We start from the raw sequence: 25885 nt of genomic DNA on the forward strand, positions 1-25885 counted from the left end.
AGTCCAGGGCTCTATAGTGAGCAATTAAGATTAAGATGTCACCAACCCTACTGCTCTCTTCCTTAGACTACTTCTTCCTGTGCTTCTTTAAGCTTTCCCCCCCGGCCCCCCATCAGCTTTCCTAGTCAGACCCCTGTCTCTTAGGCCTATTAGGTAAACCTCATGGGTTCCTATCCCTTTTCTCAGTTCTTATCTCCACTTCCTTCTCCCTTACCTGAGGAAAAGAGATTGCAAACTTCCTCCCTGCCAGCCTCTACATGGCCTAAATCTCCCCCCTTTGCAGCTTAATTGGCTGATTGGGCCCACCTGGCCTAATGCATCTCTTTCAGGGCTGGTGGGGAGAGTAAACCACATCATACTTGCACAAAGTCACCAAGCAGGCCAGTGAGAGAGCCAGGGATTGAGTCCCAGTTCCCATGCAGGTGTCATTTTGAGCTAATAGTGTGTCTAATTCTCCTGGTGTGTCACATTAAGTGTAGTGAATTCCCATGTCTAATTAGCTAAATTTTTGTGTGTATCATTCACTTTCCAATGAAATATATCCAATTAGTTATATAGTTAGTGGTAGGTGCAATACAAATAATGCAAAGTTCTCCTGCTTGTAATTCTATAGAACTTAGAGTAAAGGAAAGAAGTTGGGATTCTATATTTACATTTCCTTTCCCTGATATATTGCCTCAAGACCAGCATGTACTTTCATTGTTATTTTCCCACTAAACTGGCAAGCCCACTTCAATTTAATTGCATTTTAGTGGCCTGTGCATCTATTACTGTACCGAATGAGTAGGGTTTGATGACTCAAAAATACTACACTTAATACTTCGAAATAATTCTTCTCTCAATCTTATAAATTTCTTTCACTACACAATAAGCAGCTCTATTTAAGTGTATTTATTCACTGTGCTCAAACAACTTATCAGTCTTATTTTGAACTTGCAGAATCTGTGGCTCTTTTTAATTTTTAGGTAAATCCAAATTCCCTCTGATCCCTTGGCAAGCATTTATCTCCTGATAACCATGTCCCTGGAACTGCCTTGCAGCTAATGTGAAGAGTGTTCAGGCTGTATGAGAAAGATGTAAAGAGTATTTTTAAACTGACAAATAGGTCCAGAAAAGTTTAAGTATGCACTGCTGTACTCACAGATTAACTCATTCTTTCAAATGGGTTTTAGTGAGTTAGAGCAGTGGTTCTCAACCAGGGATACATGTACCCCTGAGGATACACAGAAGTCTTCCAGGGGGTAAATCAACTCATCTAGATATTTCCTGGTTTTACAACAGGCTACATAAAATGCACTAGCAAAGTCAGTACGAACTAAAATTTCATACAGACAATGACATTTATACTGCTCTATATACTATACACTGAAATGTAAGTACAATATTTATATTCCAATTGCTTTACAGGCAGTTCTCGACATTATGATGTTCAACTTACGATGAATGGCACTTATGACATTTCTGAATGGATACCCTGATTCGAGCTATGACAATTGGTTTCGACTTACGACGCTCGGTCCTGCAATGGAGCATACTGCGGTTCCAAGTTATGATGTTTCGACTTGCAACACAATTTTTAGGAACCAAATGTGTTGCAAGTCCGAGGACTGCCTGCATTTTATAATTATATTGTAAAAATGGGAACGTAAGCAATTTTTCAGTACTAGTGTGCTGTGACACTTTTAAGTATCAGGGGGTAGCCGTGTTAGTCTGTATCTACAGAAACAACAAGGAGTCTGGTGGCACCTTAAAGACTAACAGATTTATTTGGGCATAAGCTTTCGTGGGTAAAAACCTCACTTCTTCAGATGCACCTGAAGAAGTGAGGTTTTTACCCATGAAAGCTTATGCCCAAATAAATCTGTTAGTCTTTAAGGTGCCACCAGACTCCTTGTTGTTTTTGTGACACTTTTGTATTTCTATGTCTGATTTTGTAAGCAAATAGTTTTTAAGTGAGGTGAAACGTGGGAGTACACAGGATAAATCAGACTCCTAAAAGGGGTACAGTAGTCTGGACAGATTGAGAGCCACTGAGTTAAAGTATTTATTTTTTCAGTCCAAGAAATATATGTTGAAATGTTCATGGCAACATGCTGTAGATATTTTAAACAAGATTTTTCATTATCATATTACGTTTTCCAAAAAACTGGACTCAAATGAATTTTTAGTGCACATAATTCACTAGTTGCAACACGTAACTTACCAACTATTTGCTGTGATTTTCTTTGATATATGTTCTAAATATGGGCAGAAAACATATTTAGAAAAATTCAAACCAAATCCATAAATGCACTAGTGACATTCCCATTTAAATTACATATATTAGAAAATATTGTTTTGAGACATCATTGGTACTGGGATCACTGCAGGTGTTGTATGACAGCATAAATTTTCATTATGGGCATATTCACTGATTTAGAGTGTAAATGGCTTCAAATCAGATGGATTAGATAACCGTGTCACCTACTGAAATAATATAAATATATTTTGACCACTTATAAAACATGCACAAAAGATAAAATTATTTATCACACATTCAATGTTTTAATACCAATATTAACAGAGTTAAACTAAAAATAGCTGTCTCACACAGCAACTTTAGATCAGCTCCTTAATGAAGCTCTGCATTCCCATTCATTTCACATGTTCTGTCACATCACCAAGGAAATGGGTTCCTGGTCTCTTATCCTATAATTCTGCAGCAGTCTACTATCAGCTCCTGGTTACATATAATTACAGAACATACAATACGTCCAAACAGTTTCAAAGGACATAGTATTTTCAAGAGGATTTTGTTGTTGTTGGAAACCACATCAGCTCTCAATGTTATCTTGAATCTCAGCAAGTCCTTTTTGTGTAAGCCATTTAAGAATGGTCACTTTCATCTGCTGTACGCGACAGTAGAAGAGTTCACAAATTAGATATTGTCCCAGCTACACAACTTCATGACTTATTTTATATCTCATACTATAAAATCTGCAGCTTTCCACAACAGTTCCTGCTTACGTTTCTACTCTAAACAAACAGTTTTCTATAGCTTAAAAGTGAAATGAAATATTTTACAAGTTGTCTGAGATCCCAAATAATCATGAATACATAGACAATTACAAAAAAAATACTTTCTATCCAGTTTTTTATGCATAGCCCATCACCATGGTATCCAAAATGGACTAAATGGCTTTCCCTACATAATCTCCAAGTTCACAGTTCAGAGATTTCTTTCCTGTGCAAGATCTGATGCAATCACTAAGGATCCAATCCTGTAACCCTTATTCACAGAGCAATTCCACTGAAGTCAGTGCTTACAGGCTTCATCTGCATCCACTGAGGGCAGCAATCAAAATTCCCATGGCTTTACTAGGTGCTGAGTCATACACATAAAGACGACAAGACACAGACCCAATTATTCAGCCCATACATATTGGGGAGGGGGGAGATTTCAAGTTGTACCTGAGTAAAGGTCAAAGATTTTAGTCCCCAAGTCTTTATACTGTTTTGACTGTTAGGGAGGTCAACTCTAACAGGACAAAAATATACAACTATGAACTCAGGTCTTTGGCCACTCAGTAAACAGAAAAAAAAATGTAAATGGGGAAAATGATTTTAAAATATTTTGTTTGCAAATGTATTAAGTTTTACATGTACACAAGTATATTGCTAATATATGGGATCTTAAACAGCCATTTGTATGGGTTTTATTTTGCACACACATTTAAGTTCTCTTTTAAAAATACAGTCCAAAATACTGTGCATGCAGTACCATCTGAACTGAAAAATTAGGGCTTGACTCTCACCTCACACCAGTTTTATATGGTCTTCCTCTGACATCAGTGGATTTACCCCAGAGTAAAAGGAGAAGCAAGCCCTAAGTCTCCACCTAAAAGAGGCACCTCATTTTTGCTCTAATGCTTGTAAGGGAAAGTATGCAAAACAAAAACATGCACAACTCCTAATCATCATTTTCTTCATCATCAAATGAGAGAAGGCTGCTATTTTTAATTTGTTTAGCTGCATTCTGAGGGGGTGTTGAGTCCCTCTTAGTTTTCTTTGATTCTTTTTTCTTCTTACTTGAACTTGCAGTCAGGCCCGAAAATTTCTCTTCTGATGAACGCTTACTTGGCTTCTTGAACACAATTTTTCCATCATCAGGCTCTGGTTCTTCATCTATAACAAAAGATAGCAAAATCAAGATTTCCTTTTATATGATCATACATACTGAACTTCACTTTTCCTCAGCTAAAATCAGCATGAGAAGACCTCTGAAATAAAAAAAATTCACCAAAATAAAGTGTCCCATTTCCTGTTTACTATAAAGTCATCATGGAGTAATTTCCTTGATGCACACACATGGTTGCTCTGTGGAGTGCATCCACGTATCTGTTTGACCCATTTCTTCTCCCAGGGTAGCATGGCTTCTGTGGATGTTGTCAGAGTTATAAGGAGAAGAGGGAGCATGCTGCAGAGCTAGAAATCTCTTGTAAACAACCTATTTGTAGCTCCATCCACGTGCAAAAGTAGAGAGCAATTGTGCCTTTAACTTCTCGGCCTTCATTTCACCCTTTGATGGTGATAATACATCCTCAGTAATGTCTCACCAAGCTCTCTGAAGGGCTACATATGGTAAATTTATCTTAGTGGCAAAGGGTAGATGATGTGCATATACTTCCATAAACTATGTCCAATTGCTGCTTTGAGATTAAAACCCCCAAACCTTGACATTACTTCTTTTGCAAACAACTTCGTAAGGTCTCTTTACTTTATGCATCTACATACAGTGTATCTGCATGGTCACCACACTCGATCCTGAAAATGTGAGAGGATTAATGAATTCTGCTCATCTACCTGCGCTAACGAAGATAAGAATTTGAAATGAAAGAGATATTCTGGGATTACCAAGGTGGGGGAGAACAACTGCTGCATGAATGTACCATCTTGTTTTGGTAAATGTAAAACCACTGTTATGAATTAGAAGCAAAGCCTAATGCTGCAGTGGCTTACAACTGAAATGATTTATAGACAAAAGGACATTCATGAATCAGAGATTCTGCTGTGCACATTTTTAAGTACAATCATTTGTTTTAAAAATCAATTGTGCAATAGAAACTTCCTGATGACATAACAGCAGTGTTTGACAAGGTTATGGTTTATTGATCCCCATTTAATAATGCACTCTGTGCCCTTTTACCACCATTATCATGAGGTTTAGTATAGAGAGGAGGTGCATTGTAACTTTTCAGTGTTCCAGAAAGCCTTGTGAAATCTTATTTGAAATTGACCAAGATTGTTTAAAGTGCATGCTCAGACTGTAAAAACTGTTACATTGTTTATATTATATTAATAGTTTTAGGATCCAAAGAACTCAGATATGCATCCACAGAGCAGGTCAGACAACACCGCTGTTTTAGTAATATATGAGTAATAGAGGAAACATCACCTAAAAAAACCCCAAAACTCTCTCACCTTAACAAATCTTCTCCAGGAGCAAACATAACCTTTAAAGGACTAGGAGTTCCAATCCTGCCAATGACTTATACTGGAGCAGGTACTACAGGCATAATACTGTTCACAAAATCAATCAACTCAGCAGCTTCTTGGTTTTGGAAGAAGAGTAAACTTGTGCACTGTAAAATGTAATGGTGGTTCCCATTAATAAAAATTATGGCTAAAGAAAAGCCCTCCAGTAACCTAATATCAAAAGTAAATGTGAAGAAGATATAATTTTTATAGTAATAAGCATTTTTATTAGCAGGCCTATTGTGAATTATACATAAGATGAATTTGTTGTTCATGCATCCTATTGTTTATTAATTTGTCTTGTATTTAATACACAAAAATAAACTTAAGAAGCGTTCACTCTTTGGCTCTGGGATGGATGGCAAAGATGTGTTAGGTTTTCACCAAAAATATACCCCATCCTTGACTACCAAAATATCATCACATTCAAATGTTGATACAAGAAACTTAAAAACATTTCCGACGCCCCATCTCTCTATTTTTTTAGATTTTGCTCTCAGAGGTTTAATAATTAAATAATTCCCTTTATTGAGTATTCTTCTGTATTTGACAAACATTGAGCTTTAGTCTATTTGGAAACACGGCTTTGGTTTAACAAGATCTTCTATTTCTGTGGCATGTGACAAAAACCCCACCACACTTACACACCTGATTAACTTTATACATGTGAGTACACCCAATTACCAAGTATATAAGTTTTTGTAGGATCAAAGCCTCTATGCATACCAGCATCAATATATGTCAATACAGCTTTGGGAATAGGATTCACTAATAAATTGCTGCTGCAAAAGCAAAGGAGCAGCACAAAATCTGCTTTGCTCAGTCCTACAAACACAGTGATTACTGCATTTCTGTGGAGTGACAGCTTTTTTTTTTTTAAAATAAGACAACCAATAATTTGTCCGTCATAATATAAACAACAGTTTAATCAAATCAAGTCTGGGACTAAAATGCCTTGAGAGTTTTTCTGGTCACTACATTTCTTCACTGTATTCTGTGTGCATAAGTTGGCAGAATAAGTTTTAGCACATAGCCTAACCCAGAGACTGAACACGAAGGAATGGAGTGAATGTACATAATAAGGATAGGGTTGTGGAGGGACAACTGCATTAGCATTTTTTTTTAAAGTAGTTGAATAGTATCTCACTCGAAAGCTTGTGTCTCTCACCAATGAAAGATATTACCTCACCCACCTTGTCTGACTACTTAATAACATCATTCAAGGAGTCAGCATAAACCACATATGACCGTTTCAGTCTGACTAGTTCCCAATGGGGAAATTCTAGAAGAATAAACATAGCAAAGGAATGTAGTCTAGTACAGAAGAATGGTGGGTCAGAAGTTCCAAGTTCTATTACTAGCTCTTCTTTCTGTTGACCTGGTGTGTGACCTGGGACAAGCCAATTCACCTGTTTGTTTCCCCATGTATAAAGTGGAGAAACTGGTCAGAGATCTTTGTAACCTGGTTTGAGGTCTTTATAAGGAAGGGTATGCTAGAGAAAGGGCAAAGGATCAGGGCAACAGCAACACTGTAATTTCCTTAGCATTGGCTTTCAAGGACTGAACACTGTTTATGGAGTATTCAGAAGTAGCTGGATAGATTTTAGATTTCTGCCTGGAAAGACATTATCAAGTTTTTATTAGATGTTCAAGGACACTCCTTCCAGCAGGAAAAAACAACAACAACAACAACAACAAAAAACAGACCAATTTCAGGCAGCCCTATATTCTCACTATACTACAAATATGTCAGTAACGTTAGACAGAGAGAATGAATCAGGTGAGGAAATATGGTCTTACCTAAGCAATCTGTGGAAAGAGTGAGAACAGGAAAGTGAGATCCTAAATCAAATTTATCTAAAATGTTTAAGGAAAGCAGTGTTGTTGATTTGTTAACGTCTGCCAAGAGTGCCTTCTTTCAGCTAGTAATAAACTTCATCTCATCCTTTCTCAGATTACATTGGACTGATTAGTCTTTCTTCCCTTTTATATGTGTATTGATGACCTCCAGAAATTGATAAAAATGTGTCCTGGAAAGGGTCAGTGAAAAACTTAAAGAATCAACCTCAGCGTTGGAAGTTCTTAAACCAAAACCTGATAAAAGCCAACACCAGGACTACAAATCAGGGAAAGTGGCATTTCTGACAATGTACTGAAAGAGTTGAAGACAGCAGAAAAGTGAGCAGACAAGCAAATATAAGAATGCAAAATATAATGTTACTGCTGAAAACAAGGACTAAACTGCATTAACAAGCTCTTTTTAAAGCACTGTATGACCTTAGCCATAGTTTCTTTTGCCTGAATCCCAAATCCATATTTTGAAAGATTAAGAGGGCTGCATTCAAAAGTGATCTAAAATTCTAACTTTAAATAAGTCATCTTCTAAAAAATGTGGATTTCCTTTTTGTTACAAGTCACACCTTACAAGATAACTATAACTGAAAGACTGGGGCCAGAGTGGAAAGCAGCATTTTTCTCTAGTTTGCTTACTTTTTCCTCTGACAGCAACTTGTGTAGTCAGTTTCACCAGTTTTCCTGTAAAGTCAGTCAATTTCTATTTACATGGGTCAGTCACACAGCAACAGAAGTGATACCAGACACCTCTGTGTTCTTGGGGAACCAGGGTGCAGTATCCAGCCTGACTCATGAAAGACCCTCCCCCCCCCCCCCCCCCCCAGCCTCTGCTTAAACCAAAACCCATCAGAGGAAGAAAACTTGCAGAGAGCAGTGAAGGGCGTTGGGAGACACACCTAGACCCCTCCTGACAAGGGTGACAAGATTAAGACATCTCCATTAGCATACAGAATGGACAGCAGAGACAACTCCCCTAGCCTCATCTGCATGAAAGATGGGACAGGAAGACATCTCAATTTACATACAGAATGGAGAACAGAGAACCACACTGAATTCTGGGACCAGAAAAAGCAGGGAAGCACTGCATCCTGGGAATCTCTGCTCCAGATGCTAATGAACCTACGCCTGCACACACACCCAGCTCAGCAGTTATCAGACCAATTCTAGTAATGAATCCTTAATTGATATCCAAATACTGAAGCAGCCTAGTTGTATTGTGAGCTCCCTGGAAGAAAACACCACCCATAGCCAAGAGTGATCAGCTCCTATTGTCTAGTCTAAAGAAAACCCTTGAGACATCAGTTTACCTATAAACAAATCTAGTGTTCTCCCTTGAATCATTGTATTTTCTCTACAAAAATCCCTACTCACCCTCTAGTCACGGTTCTGATGCTTAGATCCAAACTAGGGCCTTGGCTTCGAAGCGCGAGTGTAGTCGCGCCGCCAGCGCTGCGTGAGCTCTCTCGCAGCGCTGTAAGTACTCCACCTCTCCGAGGGGAGTAGCTTGCAGCGCTGCGAGCGAGCGTGCAGCGCTGCAGGCACTGATTACACTGGCGCTTTACAGCGCTGCACTCGCTGCGCTCGGGAGGGGGGGGCGTTTTCACACCCCTGAGTGCAGCAAGTTGCAGCGCTGTACAGCGCCAGTGTAGCCAAGGCCTAGGCATCAGTTCCACTGGAACTCCATCATCTCCTCACTGATCGTGCTGGGGACTCTGCCTGCCTCTTGCCCTCAGGACCCTCAGCTACCACCATCATCTGGGAACCCCGACCAGTTCAAGCTTCAGGGAGCGGTGAGACGGCCTTCTTTCTCTCTCTCTGTTTTCCTGTCTACCTTAGGTATTAGCCTTTAATCATGTATGTTATGTTGGTTTAGTCCTCGTGTAGTTATCACTATTATTCAATAAATAACTTCTATGGTTAAGTTGGTTGCTTCTCTCTCTCTTGCTGAACTTTACTCGTTTGTGTTTTTAGCTTCCCCCATTCACTCTACAGCAACACTTCTTTTACCTAAGCTAAAGATCCCTGCAGCGCCCAAAATACTGTAGGGTTTGCTCATCGAGTAGGTTACTGCCAGTACAATTGTGTTGGGGGAGTGGGGATAGGGACGTGCTGAATTTGGGACACATAAGGGTAACAGCTTGAAAGTGCTGCTTGACCCAGTCCATGGAGCCCAGGGGCATATAAGGAGAGACAACTTGAAAGTGCTGCTTCCTCCAGCCCAGTGAGTCCAGAGACATACAAGGGGTCAGCTTGACAGTGCTGATTGACCCGGTCCGCTCAGACTTGCTCTGTTAGTGTACGTGTGGGGGTGTGGGTGTTCATCCGGTTCTGGGGCGGGTGTAACCCAGCCCTAGGGACCCAGGTTCTGCAGGATAGCTCCATTGGGAGGGGACTTGCAGAAGGGAGAAGTAAAGCTCCATATGAAAACATAAGTGACACAGGCAGTACATTGACAGGATTACAGAACCCTCTTCCCCAGAGGAGTAACCCGAATAAATGAGCATACCCCAAAGTAATGGGCAGATCTGGTAACAGAAGACACAAATGCCACAAAAAACTCACAGGGGCTCAAGGTCACATGTAATACATAAAACTCTTATAAATGTGATTGGACTTCAAGTTGTAAGTGTCCCTTTAATGAGAATGACTAAAGAGGTTTTGTAGCAGCCCGATGAATTTCTCAACAGTTGCATGACTCTGGAAGTTTGGATACAATTGTTTTATAACTGATTAATATATTCTCACTTAGCCCAAAAGTACTCTTCAGCTTTCTCCCTCCATCTCCGTACCTGCCTCACTAACCATTTATTACAGAAATTCTCCAAACCACTGTTTTAAACTATGTGATACTTGATGTTCCTCACATAATCAGCCTCATTCATTTAAGGAGGTAATCTAAATGCAGTGAAATGTTACTGCAAACTTTTGATGTACTTTTGGAAGTCAAAATTGACGTTTAATACAAGGTTTTAGAAACAGCTAAAATCAAGGCCACTTACTAAGGCTACAGACCAGCTAACCAGCAGCTTGACCTCTAGAAGTGCTAAAATAGCTCCCTTGTCTGAAGGAGCTCTCTCTGATGCACCCGCAAGAGATCAGGCAATATTCCTCCCCCCCCCCCCCCCCCAGCAAAATGAACAAGCCTGGAATAATATTAAGAGACTTCAAATGAGTAAGGACACCTGCTTCTAAGTTTTGGTCCTCTGCATATATCAGAATGTCTCAGAGACCAGATGAACTAGAAAAGCACCAGAAAAATAAATTCTAGTGCAGGGGTAGGCAACCTATGGCACGTGTGCCAAAGGTGGCACACAAGCTGATTTTCAGTGGCACTCACACTGCCCGGGTCCTGGCCACCGGTCCGGGGGGCTCTGCATTTTAAATGAAGCTTCTTAAACATTTTAAAAACCTTATTTACTTTACATACAACAACAGTTTAGTTCTAAATTATAGACTTATAGAAAGAGACCTTCTAAAAACGTTAAAATGTATTAGTGGCACGCGAAACCTTAAATTAGAGTGATTAAATTAAGACTCGGCACACCACTTCTGAAAGGTTGCCAACCCGTTCTAGCGATTATAATGAATGCAGGGACAAGATATCTTGTATCAATTACCATTTTTACTTTTCTGCAATCTTATTTTTCATGAAACCATTTTTATTACCATTGACCCTACAATCACTCTTTTCAGAATGCTGCATGAAAGAAAATTTAAGCAAAAAGATTGTTGGTAGATAAATAGCAACTTTTAAAAAACCTCTAGCAAGTCCTCCACGGATAAAATGATTTCAGTAGAGAAGATTACGTATAAAGGTTAATCATAGCTAAAGTGCTCACCATGACTGTATTTCCAAAAAGCCAATGTAAGAGCATTACTAAATTTCGCTCTGCCTCGGAAGGAGGCTAAGTGAAGCTGAAACATTAAATCAGCTATTTTTTCCAGATTAATGCAATTGTATAGTTCATCAGTTTCAGAAAAAGCCAGTCACAGGGAGGACTGTGGCTTGAAATAAAAGGTACAGTCGTGTCAAACTGGTTAGTGAACAAAGTTGTATAGGGAGGAATGTAAATGAGGTTTAGAAAATCCCAGAATAATATCCCAATCTGATGTCTGTGGGCAGGGACCTTTGGAATGAAGAATCACTGTGGTCATATTAAATGAGAAGGCAGAACGTCAAACCTGGATATTTTAGGTACTTTTGAATACTTTCAACAATACCCTTAGTGTAAATCAGCCTCCATCCACATCTGGTTGTTGGGCACAGGTTGCTTGGAACCTGTTTGCCTTTGTTCTCATCCTGATATGGTAAAATGGAATGTTAATTCTGGCATTTTCTTCCTCCGTCTCCATTCAGGCTTCATATGAATACAAGTTAATGAACTGTCTGTGATATATACACTATTAGAATTACATTCATTCCACTGTCAACTCAGAGGTTGACAACTTCAAAAATAAAATGTAAGAAAAGAAATTACTCTACAACAGTGGTTCCCAAACTGGGGTTCGTGAACCCCTGGGGGTTCGCGAAATGTTCCAGGGGGTTCTCGGGAAAAAATTCCCTAATGGTGGACAGAGCTGTCCCTAGGGACCCTGGGCAGCACAGGGCCAGCAGACTTGGACCTGGACTTCCAAGAGCTAAGCAGATCAAAGCAAGCATAATCTATCACACTGAGGAGATTTAAACTTCAAGGACTCCTTATAAGAAATGGAAAGGGAGGTGGATATATTTTGCTGTTTTTAAAATTAAATAGGCAGCTAAGCTTTGTTGTAACGTGTGTTGTTTGCCTGGACTGCTCAAGACTTGAATGCTTGTGTAGGAGGAACTCTTTGAGTTGGCTTCTTAAATACCTTCATGCTGTTTTACATCTGATACTCCTTGATGAAACATAGGAGCCTTGTCTTATAACAGGCTTATTCAAAGTGATACGAGCTACGAAAGTGAGATCTTGGAAGAGTGTTGCTGTTTTCATAATGTAATAAAAATACTGTAATGATAAATAATAATTAATAATAAAGTGTGTAATAAGCATGTCATAAAAACAAATTTTATATTTCCAAGATCAATGCTTTTATAATTTATACTCAGGTAAAGGAGAAAATCCCTGGAAATATTCATTTTTAGGAGGGGGTTCGCGAGAACATTTTAGCGAAAGGGGTTCACAGGTTGTTAAAGTTTGGGAACCACTGCTCTACAACAATCTTTTCATGATACTTTGCTATTTTTAAACATGGAAAGTAACTGGCAAAAAACACAAACACAATATTCAAAACCTCTAATAAAGAGTGGAGCTAGCCAGCTGTACCTACCAATGGTTAACAGAGACCTGAGTTTGAATCCTTATAACTGGAAATTAGGTTGGCAAGGTAAAGATGATCAAAGAGAGCTGCAGTACCATCACACCACAGCCATCTACATGGCAGTAGAAACTTTCACATGTGGCCCTTTCACAGCAGAAATCTCCTAACACAGATGCAAATGCTAGCACTTATGTTGTTTGCTCCCACTGTTAACACAAGTCAACAGAACAAAGGCAGGAGATGAACCCATGGATATTAACTTCATTGGCAGTCAAGCAAAGCATCAGAAGCCTAAGACAATGCAATGTCTAGGCAAGAGAACAGCAGTCATCACAGTGAAGTGTCTCAGAGCCCCTGATTGTAACTAGTACGTGGCCCCTTGCAACAGTGGTTCTAAAGCCCAAGTTGCTACTATTGGCCATATCACAAAAACCTACACAATTTGCCATAACTGATAGCCATTACTCAAAGGCTTAGGACTGAAAATAAATGCAGAGGTGCTAACGCTCAGGACTAAGCTACAGTGGCAAAACTGTACAGGTGCGTTTGCATATCATCTCACTAACCCTATTTATGAAAGATATTACTTTTATTTCACACAGATTATTATTCTACCCATTAGAGTAGATCAGTTCAGATTTTTTTCATAGTGTGGACCACCTCCCTTTCCATATATGATTATGCAGACCACCTCCCCTCCACAGTGATTAACAGATTCCTGTGGCTGCTATATCAATTGTTTACATGGAAAAGTAATACCTGAAAAACCACTGAATGTATTTTTCAGAGTGGTTGAGGTTTTTGACATGCTGGAAAAAAAAAATCCACTTCTCTGAAGAACCCCTGAAACCTTTACAAAATGAAACACAAAGCACATTATACTTGAGTAATAAATATCTTTGTGTGAACAGGTTTATGCTTATTATTCATAGTCTCAGAAATGAAAAGTTTGCAATTCTGTGAATAGATTTCTCCCCCTCCTCCAGTCTACTAACTGATAAGGCCCACCACTTTTTTGTATTTTCTTTTTAATAGAGATAAGAAGCAAATAATGTTTTCCCAAGTTAAGTACTTAGCCTGTTATGAAGATCAGACCAACACAATCCTGAAGCACTACTAATAAAAATCTTTCATTGCTTTACTGGCTGGACAGGAATGAAAAATCTTTTAAAAACTGGCAGAATTCTGACTTCAATTGTCTTCTCTTCTGTAATTTTACTTCTATAATTTCCCACAATTTTGCTGCAATTAACTATGACACAACCTCCTTCACAAGCACAAATTTTTACTACAAAAACTGTATCTTCTATTTTAAATGGTAGAAAAGAAAGAAGGAACTCAAAATTTCATTCCAGCAGCTACATTTCAGCTTTTCTGTTTTGAGAGGAAGGAAACATACTGGAAAAACAGGCAAAAATTCCTAGCTTCTCTGGATCATTTCCCCCCGTGCAGTTCTAGTTCTTGGTTGTTAAGAGATTTCTACTCAGACAACGTCATCATCTGGTAAACAGTCAAAGCCTCCAAAACCTCCTTCAATTCCTTTTATAAGTTTAGAACTTCTTGAAATAGTCGCTTGTTGAGTAAATGCATGCTATGTGTGACAAAGTCCTTTTCATGCTCTCTTCTAGTTTCAATTTACTTAGTAGAGCCACAAACTCAGAGTTCCATCATCATCTGTGAAGCTGGGGCATCACTTTAAACAAACACAAACAAACAAAACACAAAACACAAAACACAAACACAAACAAACGACGAAGCAGCTATCATTGTGAAGGAACTTCTGAACTTCCACAGTGTGTTTTAGAAATGTGTTCAGGGTTGACAATGTTTGAATATTATTCTGAACACCCATACAACCAACCTTCTAAGATAACTGCACCCATTACATTATTTCATTTCATATTTTACTTACATTGTCCAATAAATTAGAGACCTCCCTATTGTCATTTTCTTCTTTGTATTCCTGAATGGCTATTTCAACAACTTGGATACAATTTTCTATGGTTGTCTTCACAGACAGAATCAAAAGCAGCATTAAGTAAGAACATATTTTCCTGTACTTGTTTGTTGCCATTACTGAATCATTTCTCATGTTCAACCAACAAGCTTCCATTTGAGTCACTGGATTCCTTTAGTCCCTCCTTTAATTTTCCATTATTTTATCACTTGCAGCATCTTGTACTGTGCATACAAGTTAAGATCTGTCTGGAGGAGTATATTTACGGTGAAATTAATTTATTTTAAATTGCTCATTTGAGCTACATTCAAAATAATGTTTGGGTCAAAGATTATAATTTTCTTAATAAATTCAAATCTGCCTTTTGGTTTATTTTAAAAACGGAACATTTGATCTTAAGCAGTCTGAAGAAAATGATTTTCTGTACTTTGGGAGGAAAACAAATCTTTTCTATCTTGATAGATAACTCTTGTCAAGGTTTACATTTTACTAAAGAAGAAGAATTTTATTTTATTTACTTCAATCTATTCAATTGCTTGTTTGCTACCTCTTCTTTCAATTTTAAGCCTGTTGAATGGATAATTCATTCAGATATTTGTTAGTCACTATACATTAAATTACCAATATGTAGTACTGATCAGCTTTCACATTTCCTGGTGTTAGAATGAGAAACTACCACCAGGTGAATTCAACATTGTGGAAGTTGAAAAAGATGATGAACTACCTAGTTCTATAGAGAACCATGCAAACAGATGTCCTGCCTACCTCCAGAAGCCTCCAGAGTCTTACAACCCAAATCCCACTAGCAGTTCAAATCTGCACCAATGACAGTTGATTCCACACACTAGCTATATCCTTCTTTTCTATCACCTATAACTCTATTGAGACCTCTTCCCTTCTAGGCTTCTAGAGAGTTCTGCAACTTTCTTATTGTTTCTAGTAAGTTTAACAGGCATAACAAGTGATATGCTTATCACTTCTTTTTTAGCATTGTAGGATAGTTAAGTTTTCATTCACAGCTTTAAATTAGACCCTAATGTTCTGAGGATCATATATTTTAAAGTTTCTTCTATGTTCATTTAAATATGTCAGAATGGCACAGAAATTGAAAACAAAATGTTAAACCAAACACCACTGAGCTGGTTATTCATTAAGGGAAGGGGAGAGGGAACCAAAAATGACTTTCACAAAACCATGGTATTTTTAGCTTATTGCTATTTCACAGCTGGAACCACAGAGCCAGGATCATGTATGTAACTAGTCAGGTCCCTGGAGCTCAGGCAAGTGCTATGTGAACTACAGAGCTCAGCCTGGGAACCACTGGGGCAAATTATTTAAATGAGGAATTGTGAATCAGAGGTAATAGGAAACTGTAGAAAATTAATCTTACATCTGCAAGCATGTTCCTTTATTTGCTTACTGTCTTTTTGTTTTGGGCTATATAAAACAAAAGATTAATATTCTAAAATTCATTATGCCTTAGTACTTACCTGATTTTGAAGCATCTTTGATCTCCTGTTTAATTTTCATCACTTCTTCTGGGGTCAGGTCCCCTTTTTTCAGTACTACCACTTGGGGTTGTTCATCCTCTTTGTCACTGCCACTCTCACAATCTTCCTCAGGAGCTGGGAGCTGCTCTCTCTAGATGAGAGACAGAAATAAAAGCAACTTTGATCATCATATCAAATCAACTCTTGTGGTAAGGTCAGTTAGGAGAGAGATTTGGCCATCAGTGTCAACCTCTCTCAACAAGCACTGCCCAAATAGCCCGAAGTTATAGTCAAATCATCCAAGAGAAACGGAGACACACTAATCAGCATGACATCAAGCTCAGAACCACATTACTTGCCTTTCAATCATGTAGCACATCATCACAGAAGAATTTATGTTAAGGTATGATTAAAAAAAAAAAAAAAAAAACATTATTGTAACATTTTGCCCTTTCCATTATTTTTAATACCGTCTTAAGACCTAAAGAGATTCCTTTCCATAGCAATGCTCTCCATTTTCTATTGAGCAAATATTAACATTTTCAGTTAGCCATGTTGATCAGAGTTTATCTCCCCCCTTTGGTTGCTTGCTTGTTTAGAATAATCAGTAATATCGGCCTTTACAACAGCAAAGCTCCAGAAACAGCTCTTTTTGGTTAACATGCTCCCTCTGCTGGCAAATTCTGCAAAAGTAGACTACAGTAAAGCAGGTAGTGTAGTAGCTTTTTATATATATATATATACATACATATATATATACATACATATATATATACATATATACATATACATATACATATATACATATATATATACATATATATATATACATATATATATACATATATATATATATATATATATATATATATATACACACACACATACATACAAACAAACAAACATAACAATACTGGTGTCACGGAGTGGGGGGTGACACAAGGCCCTGCACCCACGGCTTCCTGCGATTCACCATGACTCTCAGCCAGCCAGTAAAGCAGAAGGTTTATTTAGATGACAGGAACACAGTCCAAGACAGGTCTTGCGGACACAGACAACAGGACCCCCTCAGTTAGGTCCATCTTGGGGTCCCAGGGGCACCACAGCCCCGTTGGGGGGTCAGAGCCCCATCCGGGCTCCCCTCCATTACCAGCCAGCTCCTGAAACTCCAACTCCCTCCAGCGTCTTTCACCCAGCCTCCCCCCAGCTCCTCCCCCAGCCTTTGTCCAGTTTCCTGGGCAGAGGTGTTACCTCGCCTCCAACCCCCTTCCTGGGTTCTCAAGTTACATGCTCAGGTATCTTCCCTCAAGGCCAGTCTACCATCCCCCAATGCAGACCATCCCAGCCAAACTCCCCACTCAGCATTCAAAGACCACATTAAGAACAGTCCCAGTTCTTCACATCTCTCCCCCCTTCGAGACCAAACTGAGCGGGGTCACTTCAGCCAGTGACCTGGGGAAGTTCGAACCTACCCACGTTCCCATGGATGCCCCTGCATCCCTCCCATTCCTTGGTGAGAATTACACCAGGCCCTTCCAGTTTCATCCCCCCCCCCTTAGGTCGGGTGTGCTCGATGACACTCGTAGTTCGCATGTGGGAAGGCTTATGCGGCCCGGGCCCTTTTCCCACCCCAATACCCCTGGGGTTCAAACTGGGCTGGGGTCTTCTCCCAGTGTTCCAGTCTGGAGGTCTGTGATTTGGGCTCTCTTGGTTCAGAGCCCCCCTTTTGACCTTGGCCACCCTCTGGAAAGGCTCCTCTATGATGGGCAAGGGTCCTAAAGCCGTTCCCCCCTTGTCCCGGGCCTTCCTCACCCTCTGACAGGGGTCACAGGATCAGCAGTACTGTCGGACAGTAATAAAGACCCCAGGCCAGTAAAAGTTCCGTAGCAGCCTCTGCTGGGTACACCAGGTTCCCTGGTGCCCTGAGAGGGGGATGTCATGGGCCCGGCACAGCAGCTGGCGGCGATACTTCTGGGGTACCACCAGCTGCCTCCTGATCCCCCCTGACTCCATTTTCCCTGGGGGAGCCCATTCTCAGTACAGGAACCCCTTCTCCCACAGGAACCTTTTCCGGCAACCTCTCCCCATGGTCTGTACCACACTGAGGTCGGCCAGGTCCCTTATCTTCCGCAAGGAGGGATCTTTCTGTAACTCGGCCTGGAACTCAGCAGCTGGGACAGGGATGGGCACCTGCTCCCTTCCGCTGGCTGGGTCTGAAGCCGCAGCCTCCCTGAGCCGTGTCCCTGGGCGTTCCCTCCCCACCAGGTTAGGGTCCTGCGCCTCGGGTAAGGCACCCTCCCCGTTGTCAGGGCGCAGTGCCCCTCGCCGGCTCTGGCTACGGGTCACGACCAGGGCACCCTGGGAGTTGCTTGGCCAGTCCTCCAGGTCCCCCCCCCTTAACACCTCAGTGGGCAAATGGTTGTGCACCCCCACTTCCTTGGGGCCCTCCTTGGCCTCCCACTTCAGGTGTACCCTCGCCACAGGCACCTTGAATGGGGTCCCACCCACCCCCTTCAGGGTTAGATAGGTGTTGAGCATCACCTGATCTGGAGCTACCACCTCGGGCCGGGCCAGCGTCACCTCAGCGCCCATGTCCCAGTATCCATTGACCTTCCTCCCATCCACCTCCAGAGGAACAAGGCACTCGCACCGCAGTGACTGCCCCGCGTCCACCCTGTAAATGGAGAACCTGGTGTCCGGAGCATCCAGCCCCCCAGAGGAGCTGGCCTAGGGCACTCCTCCCTCCTGAGCAGTTGGGAAGCTGTCAGCCCCCCTTGCCTGGGCCGTCTTCCCCTCGTCCGGCTGGGTCTCTACCAACTTGACCCTCTGTGGGTTCAGTCTGCTCAGTCTGTCCCTGAGCTTGGGGCACTGGGTCCGTATGTGGCCTCTCTGGCCACAGTAATAGCAGCCCATGTCCCGTGGGTCCCCTCGAGCCAGTCGGTTGGTCCTGACGCTGGGTGTTTCCCTTGGGAGGGGGTTCTCCATGTTTCCCCTTTGGGAGGTCCCAGGGTCATTCTCTTCCTGCATCGTGGCGGGCCTGTTCCTTTGGGACTCCTCCCTGTCATCCTCTGCCCGACTGTCCACAAACTCGTCGGCCAGCTGGCCTGCGTGCTGTGGGTTCTCTGGTTTTTGGTCCATCAACCATCGCCTCAGGTCGGATGGGCACTGCTCATACAGGTGCTCCAGTACAAATAGGTCAAGCAGGTCTTCTTTAGTTTGGGCCCCAGCTGTCCACTTGCGGGCATACCCCTGCGTCCAGTTGGCCAGTTGTAGGTATGTGACCTCACAGGTTTTACGCTGACTCTGGAATCTTTTCCGGTACATCTCAGGAGTCAGCCCAAACTCGCGGAGCAGGGCCTTTTTGAACAGTTTGTAGTTCCCTGTCTCCGCCCCTTTCATTTGGCTGTACACCTCCACGGCTGTGGAGTCCAGTAAGGGGATGAGAAACTGGAGCCTGTCTGTGGGGTCAACCCGGTGCAGCTCGCAGGCATTCTCAAAGGCCGTCAGGAAGGTATCCATGTCCTCCCCCACCTTACTCTGGGCCAGGAAGCACTTATCAAAGCTCTTTGCAGTCTTGGGTCCCCCCTCACTCACCGCAGCTGGGGCCCCACTGCTCCTCAGCCTGGCCAGCTCCAGCTCATGCTGACGCTGTTTCTCCTTCTCCTCCAGCTCATGCTGACGCTGTTTCTCCTTCTCCTCCCGCTGCTGCTTCAGTTCTTGCTTCCTTAACTCAAGCTCTTCCCGTCTCAGCTCCCATTCATATTCCAGCCGCCTCCACTCCAGGGACGGGGAGCTCCGCCGGGACGATCCCCTGCTGGCCGCCGGGGTCAGGGTGCCTTCGGTATTCGCTGGGCTTCCCCCAACCCCTCCCCTAGGCATAAGTAGGCAGGGTCTCGGGATGTCTTCAGCAGTAGTCTGACCCCTCCCAGCCATGTCAGGCCCCGGGGCCCACGCTGCATCCGCCATGCGGCTTCCCTCAGGGACAGGGCTCGGTTCATCCAAGCGATCCTTCTCCTCCAGCTGGGCAATTAGCTGTTCTTTGGTGGACCTCCCATTGCGCAGCCCCCTCTGCCTGCACAGCTCCACCAGGTCGCTCTTAAGGCGTTTAGCATACATCTTCCTGCTGGCCACTCGCCAGCCTGTGCTCTCAGCTTTCCACCGTTCCAGGGAGACCCCTAGCGTGCCAGCCCTTCTTCAGGTCACCACCTCTGTGCCAGGGTTGACCTGCAGACTCCTCCGCCCCTGGGACCGCTCGCTGCAATCCCCTGGGGGACCCTGTTACTGCAAAAGTCCTTCTCTCTGGTCACACACTCCCAGGGGTTAATCGCCCCCTGAAACAGTCTCTCGCCGACTCTTCAGCATGCCTGGTCCCCATCAATCCCCCTTCGTTTTACTGCTCCCCAGTCACTTACTGCAGGAAGCGCCGTCCACAGGGTGTAGTAGATCCCACTACTGCCACCAGTTGTCACGGAGTGTGGGGGGACACAAGGCCCTGCACCCCCGGCTTCCTGCGATTCACCATGACTCTCAGCCAGCCAGTAAAGCAGAAGGTTTATTTAGATGACAGGAACACAGTCCAAGACAGGTCTTGCAGACACAGACAACAGGACCCCCTCAGTTAGGTCCATCTTGGGGTCCCGGGGCACCACAGCCCCGTTGGGGGGTCAGATCCCCATCCGGGCTCCCCTCCATTACCAGCCAGCTCCTGAAACTCCAACTCCCTCCAGCCTCTCTCACCCAGCCTCCCCCAGCCTTTGTCCAGTTTCCCGGGCAGAGGTGTCACCTCGCCTCCAACCCCCTTCCTGGGTTCTCAAGTTACATGCTCAGGTATCTTCCCTCAAGGCCAGTCTACCATCCCCCAATGCAGACCGTCCCAGCCAAACTCCCCACTCAGCATTCAAAGACCACATTAAGAACAGTCCCAGTTCTTCACAACTGGATTTTAAAATATTGTTTAGAAGCTGAAGGAGAAAACTATCAACTTTTTTTTATATAAAATTATTTTTCTTGCTGTTAAAAGTAACATCTTAGATTACTATTTTTCTCTAATCATTCGGTATGAAGAAATATCTTCCTAGCTTGTTTACTTTAGGTCTTATCCTGTGCTACTGAAGTAAATGGAGTTTTTTCATTAACTTTAATGTGAGCAGGATCAGGCTCTTTATGCATTTGACAGCACTTTAGGCATACACAGTATCCCGGTGTGTTTAAAGAACGTCAGCAGAGATTTCAGGTCAGGTATAGTATCTAAAATAACTTTACAATTAGACAGTCAAGTACTTTAGGAGGCTGACTCAGTTTGGCCAGGTTACTTCCTTTCTTCTCTTCCCTCAAGGTTCATTTGGGCCCAAACACATGCACCTAGGAGCCAGGTGCTACTACTAAAGGCCATTAGCAATCAGAAGCTGGAAGAGTCTGAGCTGCAATCTTTTAGCCCACTAAGGTAACAGGAAATTGAATATATTGGATAAAGAGGCAAACAGAGGTGAGAGTGCAAGTACTGTCTTGGTTACTATCCTTGAGTCTAGGTGTTAGTGATGACAACCTTGTTATGTGTGTTGTTTTTTATTACTGTTCTGGTCTTTTCCCAAAAATCTGGAGTAGAGTAGAATATATGAGATGCTCTATAGACAGTCATTTTATTCTGTGTTTTTACAATGGCCTAGGACAATAGGTCCATGACTAAGATTTCTAGGTGCTACGATAATAAAAATGCTAAATAATATTTACTCAGTTAACTAGAGCACTGGTGTGATACTTACAAGCCTGATCAGGCCCTTAGATGCAATTAACTCAGTTTTTCACTTGTCTACCTTTAAAGATGACAGTACCACTATAAGTACAAATTACTCAAGTCCTCACTTTAAACAGGATAATTTCTGGACAACACAGTAAGGGGAGAGAGAGAGAAGATTTGGGGCTAGATTCTTTTCCCCTTGAACAGGATAGAAAAATAGAGGGAGAGGACCATTTTTGTTTTAAGAAGTAGAGAGAGTTTGTGTTATAAGCGTCAGGGCAGTTTGGAAGGCTGCTTTAAATTATGCACACACTTTTAAAAATAACAGTATTAATTGACAGCATTTACTTGAAACAAAGTGAGTTAAAAGTAATTTCAGATTTAAAAATCTTATTCAAGTTAACTTGTGTAAATTTGATTTTAAACATTAAGAAGGAAGGTATTGTACATCTGGGGTCAGGCGTGGGTTATGAGGGATTACAAGTATCAGTTACAAGGTTCATAAGATATATACATAGTATATAACCAGCATAGACCCAGATTGGGGTGCGGGAGTTTTTAAAACGTCAGTGGATAAGTGATCTCTGGTATGCCACCCATAGAATGTATTTAGAGTCCAAGTCTACATCTGCCTGTGTCCCTCTTGCCCACTTGTGATTTTCTAGGCAGTTTCCCATTTTAAAAGGCATTTACTCATCTCTGCTCCTGTGTGAGCAACCCACACAAATAAATAGGAGTAACTGACTCTGTAAGGGGAATAGTGGTAATGTACAATGTAAACAAATGAAAAACGGGGGAAATGATTAAGAAAAATGATCTTAGGAATTGCCTAACAGAAGCGTTAACTATTTTAAGTTGAGTGTCCCTTTAAAAACTCCCCTATTACACATCTTAGGGCTTGAAGGTTACCGGTTTCTGTTGATTTTTTTTTTAAATAACTTTATTCACTTGCTAGTGGAGCTGGCTGTTGATGCAAGAGGGGAAAGGAGAGCCCTGATGACAGCCCCACCTCGACCTCAATTGGTTTCCCAGGGCCTCCTAGGGCTGAGGCGAGCTCCCTTGGATCTAACGTTACGGGATCTTGTCCTACAGCAGCGCAGGGCTGGCAGCAGGCCATGGGTCAGGCCCTTCAGGACAAGTGTCCACGGGGCCTGGGGAGAGGGAGACACTTCTCCCTGCTGGGTGAGGAGCCCTGCGCGGCTGCTCCCGCCACCTCTGCCCAGGCCGCGGGGGGCGGCGGGACTCTGGCCTTGCGAACGGCAGGCTCGGGGCGGGGACGTTCAGTCTCCCCCACAGGCCGGGGCGGGGGTTAGGGCAGCTCCCAGCGGACGGGGGGAGACGGCTATGCTCGCCCGGGGCTCACCTGGTCTCCAGGGAGCCCATCCCCGGGTCTCGGCAGCGGGGCGGGCTGTAACCGGGCCCCCCGAGGGGCAGCTTATTACCTTGGTCTCCACCGTGGGCCCCTCCCGATACCCAACCTCCCTCTTGAGGCGGCTCAGGAAGGCGGGCTCGGCCGGCGGCACGTACGAGACCTGCGTCTTTTTGCTCATGGCTGCCAGAGGAACAGGCAGCAGCGGCGGCGAGAGCAACGACGCACTTCCGCCCGGGCCAGGAACGGACGGTAGCAGCGGCCCCGCTTTCCCGCAGGCAGACCCTGCACTTTCCCCGGTCACGTGACAGGGGCTGGTCGTACAGACATATGCACACACCAATGGCCGCCCCCGTGGTGACTTCACAGCGGGAGACGCTCCCCCCCGCCCCGCCGGGCAGTTAGCGCCAAATTCAAACAGGCCGCCATTTTGAGCCGCCGAGAGTTCCAAGTGCTGGGGGAGGGGGACGCAACGAGCGCAGCGGGGTTTGGAGGCGAGGAAGGGCGCCGGGGGCTGCGCGGACAATGGCTCCTGGGACCAAAGGTGAGGGGGGGGAGGAGGAAGGGGTCACTGCGAGGTGCCTCGGCGGCTCGCTGGCGGCTGCCCGTGCGACGGCTGGTCTGTGTTTGTTCCGTTTGTGTCATAAAAGGCTGCTTAGAAACCGCCGCTGGCAGTTCCCTGTCGCGTGAGGTGGGGAAGGGAGTGAGAGATCTGAGCTGGCGCCAGCGCCTGGCCATGGTTCCTAACGCCCCGCGCCCCAGTCTTGCTGCCTCAGGGGTTTTCAGAGCTTCGGTGCCCCCCCCCCCCATCTACCCTAACGGTTTTACCAGCCGTTCCCCCGGTGAGTTGTGCCAAGCACGAGTCACCCGCCCTGTGCCAGCAGCGCTGCCGGGGGACGTTTCCTTTGCCACTATCAGCCGAGGTTGTCTCTGGGGCGGGGGGAGGTGCCCCATCCAATCCCGAGCTCCATTTTTGGCTCAGCTGAGTGAGGCCCCTGCAGTCAGCTGAGCGGCTTCCCCCCTCTGCCCGGGGTCTCGATGGCGTTTGCAATGTGGGTAGCCTGAGGGGCTTGTTTCCCCGACAGAAAGCCAAGAAATAAGAACAGGCGGTGGGGAAATGGGGAGGCACACGGAGGCCCTGGCATAGGGAGGAAGAACGGGGGACACGCAGTGCACCTGGCCTGGGGGAGAATGAGGCACAGTGGCACGTGATGGAGGGGTAGCCCCTGGAATAGGGGGAAAGGGAGAGACGGGAGGACAACGATATGGGAGGAGAGGGACCTGGAGGACCTATACAGAGCCCCTGGCATGGTGTAAGGGGGGAATAAGAGGACGCAGAGCCCCTGATTTTTTTTTTGGGGGGGGGGTTGCAAGAGGTTTGAAATAGAGAGGAATAGCACTGAGAGCTTGTGGGGGAGAATGGAGGGATTCAAGGAACTCAATCAGGTTGGCTTACAGAAGCAATGAAGTGTGCCAGCCTCTAGCTCAGGGGTAGGCAACCTATGGCACGTGTGCCGAAGGAGGCACTCACACTGCCCGGGTCCTGACCACCGGTCCGGAGGGCTCTGCATTTTAATTTAATTTTAAATGAAGCTTCTGAAACATTTTTAAAACCTTATTTACTTTAAATACAACAATAATTTAGTTATATATTATCGACTTATAGAAAGACCTATTACTGGCACGCGAAACCTGAAATTAGAGTGATTAAATGAAGACTCGGCACACTACTTCTGAAAGGTTGCTGACCCCTGCTCTAGCTGGTGCTGAACAAAAGTCTAAACATGCCTGAGGGCAGCCTGTTATCCTAGACAACTGCCCTGCTCAGGAAAGGTGCATCCAGACCACAGTCTGGACTCCTCAATTTTGATTGTCTCTCAACTACAGGCCCACCTCCATGGAACAATGATTTTTCTGCCCAGGTTGGGGCAGATGGGGCAAGCATGATTGGGGGAGGGGGCTGGAGTATCTCAGGAGGTGGGGCAAAGGACAAGGAGACAGACACAACTCTGAGCAGGGAGGGGGCTAACTGTAGCCACTTACAGGAGAGCGACTTTTTAATTTGTTGCAACTAGGTGGAAGGGCAATGGTCAGCGTAAACAGTACAATCCAGACTGAATGTTTTCCTAAAAGATATGCGCTTGAAATTAGTTGGGGGAAGTTTCAGAGGGGTAAATGGACACAAGTCAGATGAGCCCTGGGCGAGCATGGCCGTCTCCCTCCGTCCGCTGGGAGCTGCCCTACACCCGCTCCCCCCGACCTGTGGGGGAGACTGAGCGCCCCCCGCTCCGTCCCGAGCCTGGCGTTTGCGAAGGATAAATGGACACAAGTCAGATATTAGGAATGGCAATATACAAAAACCTGTAAGAGAACACTTCAACCCCCCTGGTCACACAATAGCAGATTTAAAGGTAGCCATCCTACAGCAAAAAAACTTCAGGGACAGACTTCAAAGAGGAAACTGCTGAGCTTCAGTTCATTTGCAAATTTGACACCATCAGTTTAGGATTAAACAAAGACTGAATGGCTAGCCAACTACAAAAGCAGTTTCTCCTCCCTTGGTGTTCACACCTCAACTGCTAGAAGAGGGCCTCACCCTCCCTGATTGAACTAACCTCGTTGTCTCCAGACTGATTCTTGCCTGCATATTTATACCTGCCTCT

At 43.8% G+C, this 25885-nt stretch overlaps 2 protein-coding genes across 3 annotated transcripts in view; one reads left to right on the forward strand and one right to left on the reverse strand.

Annotated features, from left to right (window-relative positions):
• On the reverse strand, positions 1-23514 carry KIAA1143 (KIAA1143 ortholog). Of its 2 annotated transcripts, XM_065398653.1 has the most exons (5): positions 23296-23514; positions 16117-16267; positions 4069-4164; positions 2204-2237; positions 1-11 (listed from the first exon to the last, which is right to left on the reverse strand). In XM_065398653.1, coding segments are annotated over exons 1-5 (390 nt in total). In that variant the 5' UTR covers positions 23404-23514; the 3' UTR covers positions 1-10. The 2 variants fall into 2 exon arrangements, with proteins under 2 accessions (XP_065254725.1, XP_065254724.1); XM_065398652.1 differs by lacking the exons at positions 1-11; positions 2204-2237 and having other exon boundaries at positions 2522-4164.
• A 233-nt stretch (positions 23515-23747) lies between these two features.
• Positions 23748-25885, forward strand: part of KIF15 (kinesin family member 15) — a 47081-nt gene continuing 44943 nt past the window's right edge. The window contains exon 1 of the mRNA XM_065399090.1: positions 23748-23766. Coding sequence (XP_065255162.1) covers positions 23748-23766 — 19 coding nt within the window. The remainder of the gene's footprint in view (positions 23767-25885) is intronic.

The sequence above is a fragment of the Emys orbicularis genome, chromosome 2, assembly GCF_028017835.1.
Source record: "Emys orbicularis isolate rEmyOrb1 chromosome 2, rEmyOrb1.hap1, whole genome shotgun sequence".
NCBI classification, from domain to species: Eukaryota; Metazoa; Chordata; order Testudines; family Emydidae; genus Emys; species Emys orbicularis.

Excerpts from the sequence above, each read along its gene's own strand:
- KIAA1143 (XM_065398652.1), bottom strand. The coding sequence starts at position 23,403 with ATGAGCAAAAAGACGCAGGTCTCGTACGTGCCGCCGGCCGAGCCCGCC. Across the intron at positions 16,268-23,295 it reads GGCCCACGGTGGAGACCAAG|AGAGAGCAGCTCCCAGCTCC; the intron begins GTAATAAGCTGC and ends TCTCTCATCTAG. Across the intron at positions 4,165-16,116 it reads CAAAGATGCTTCAAAATCAG|ATGAAGAACCAGAGCCTGAT; the intron begins GTAAGTACTAAG and ends CTTTTGTTATAG.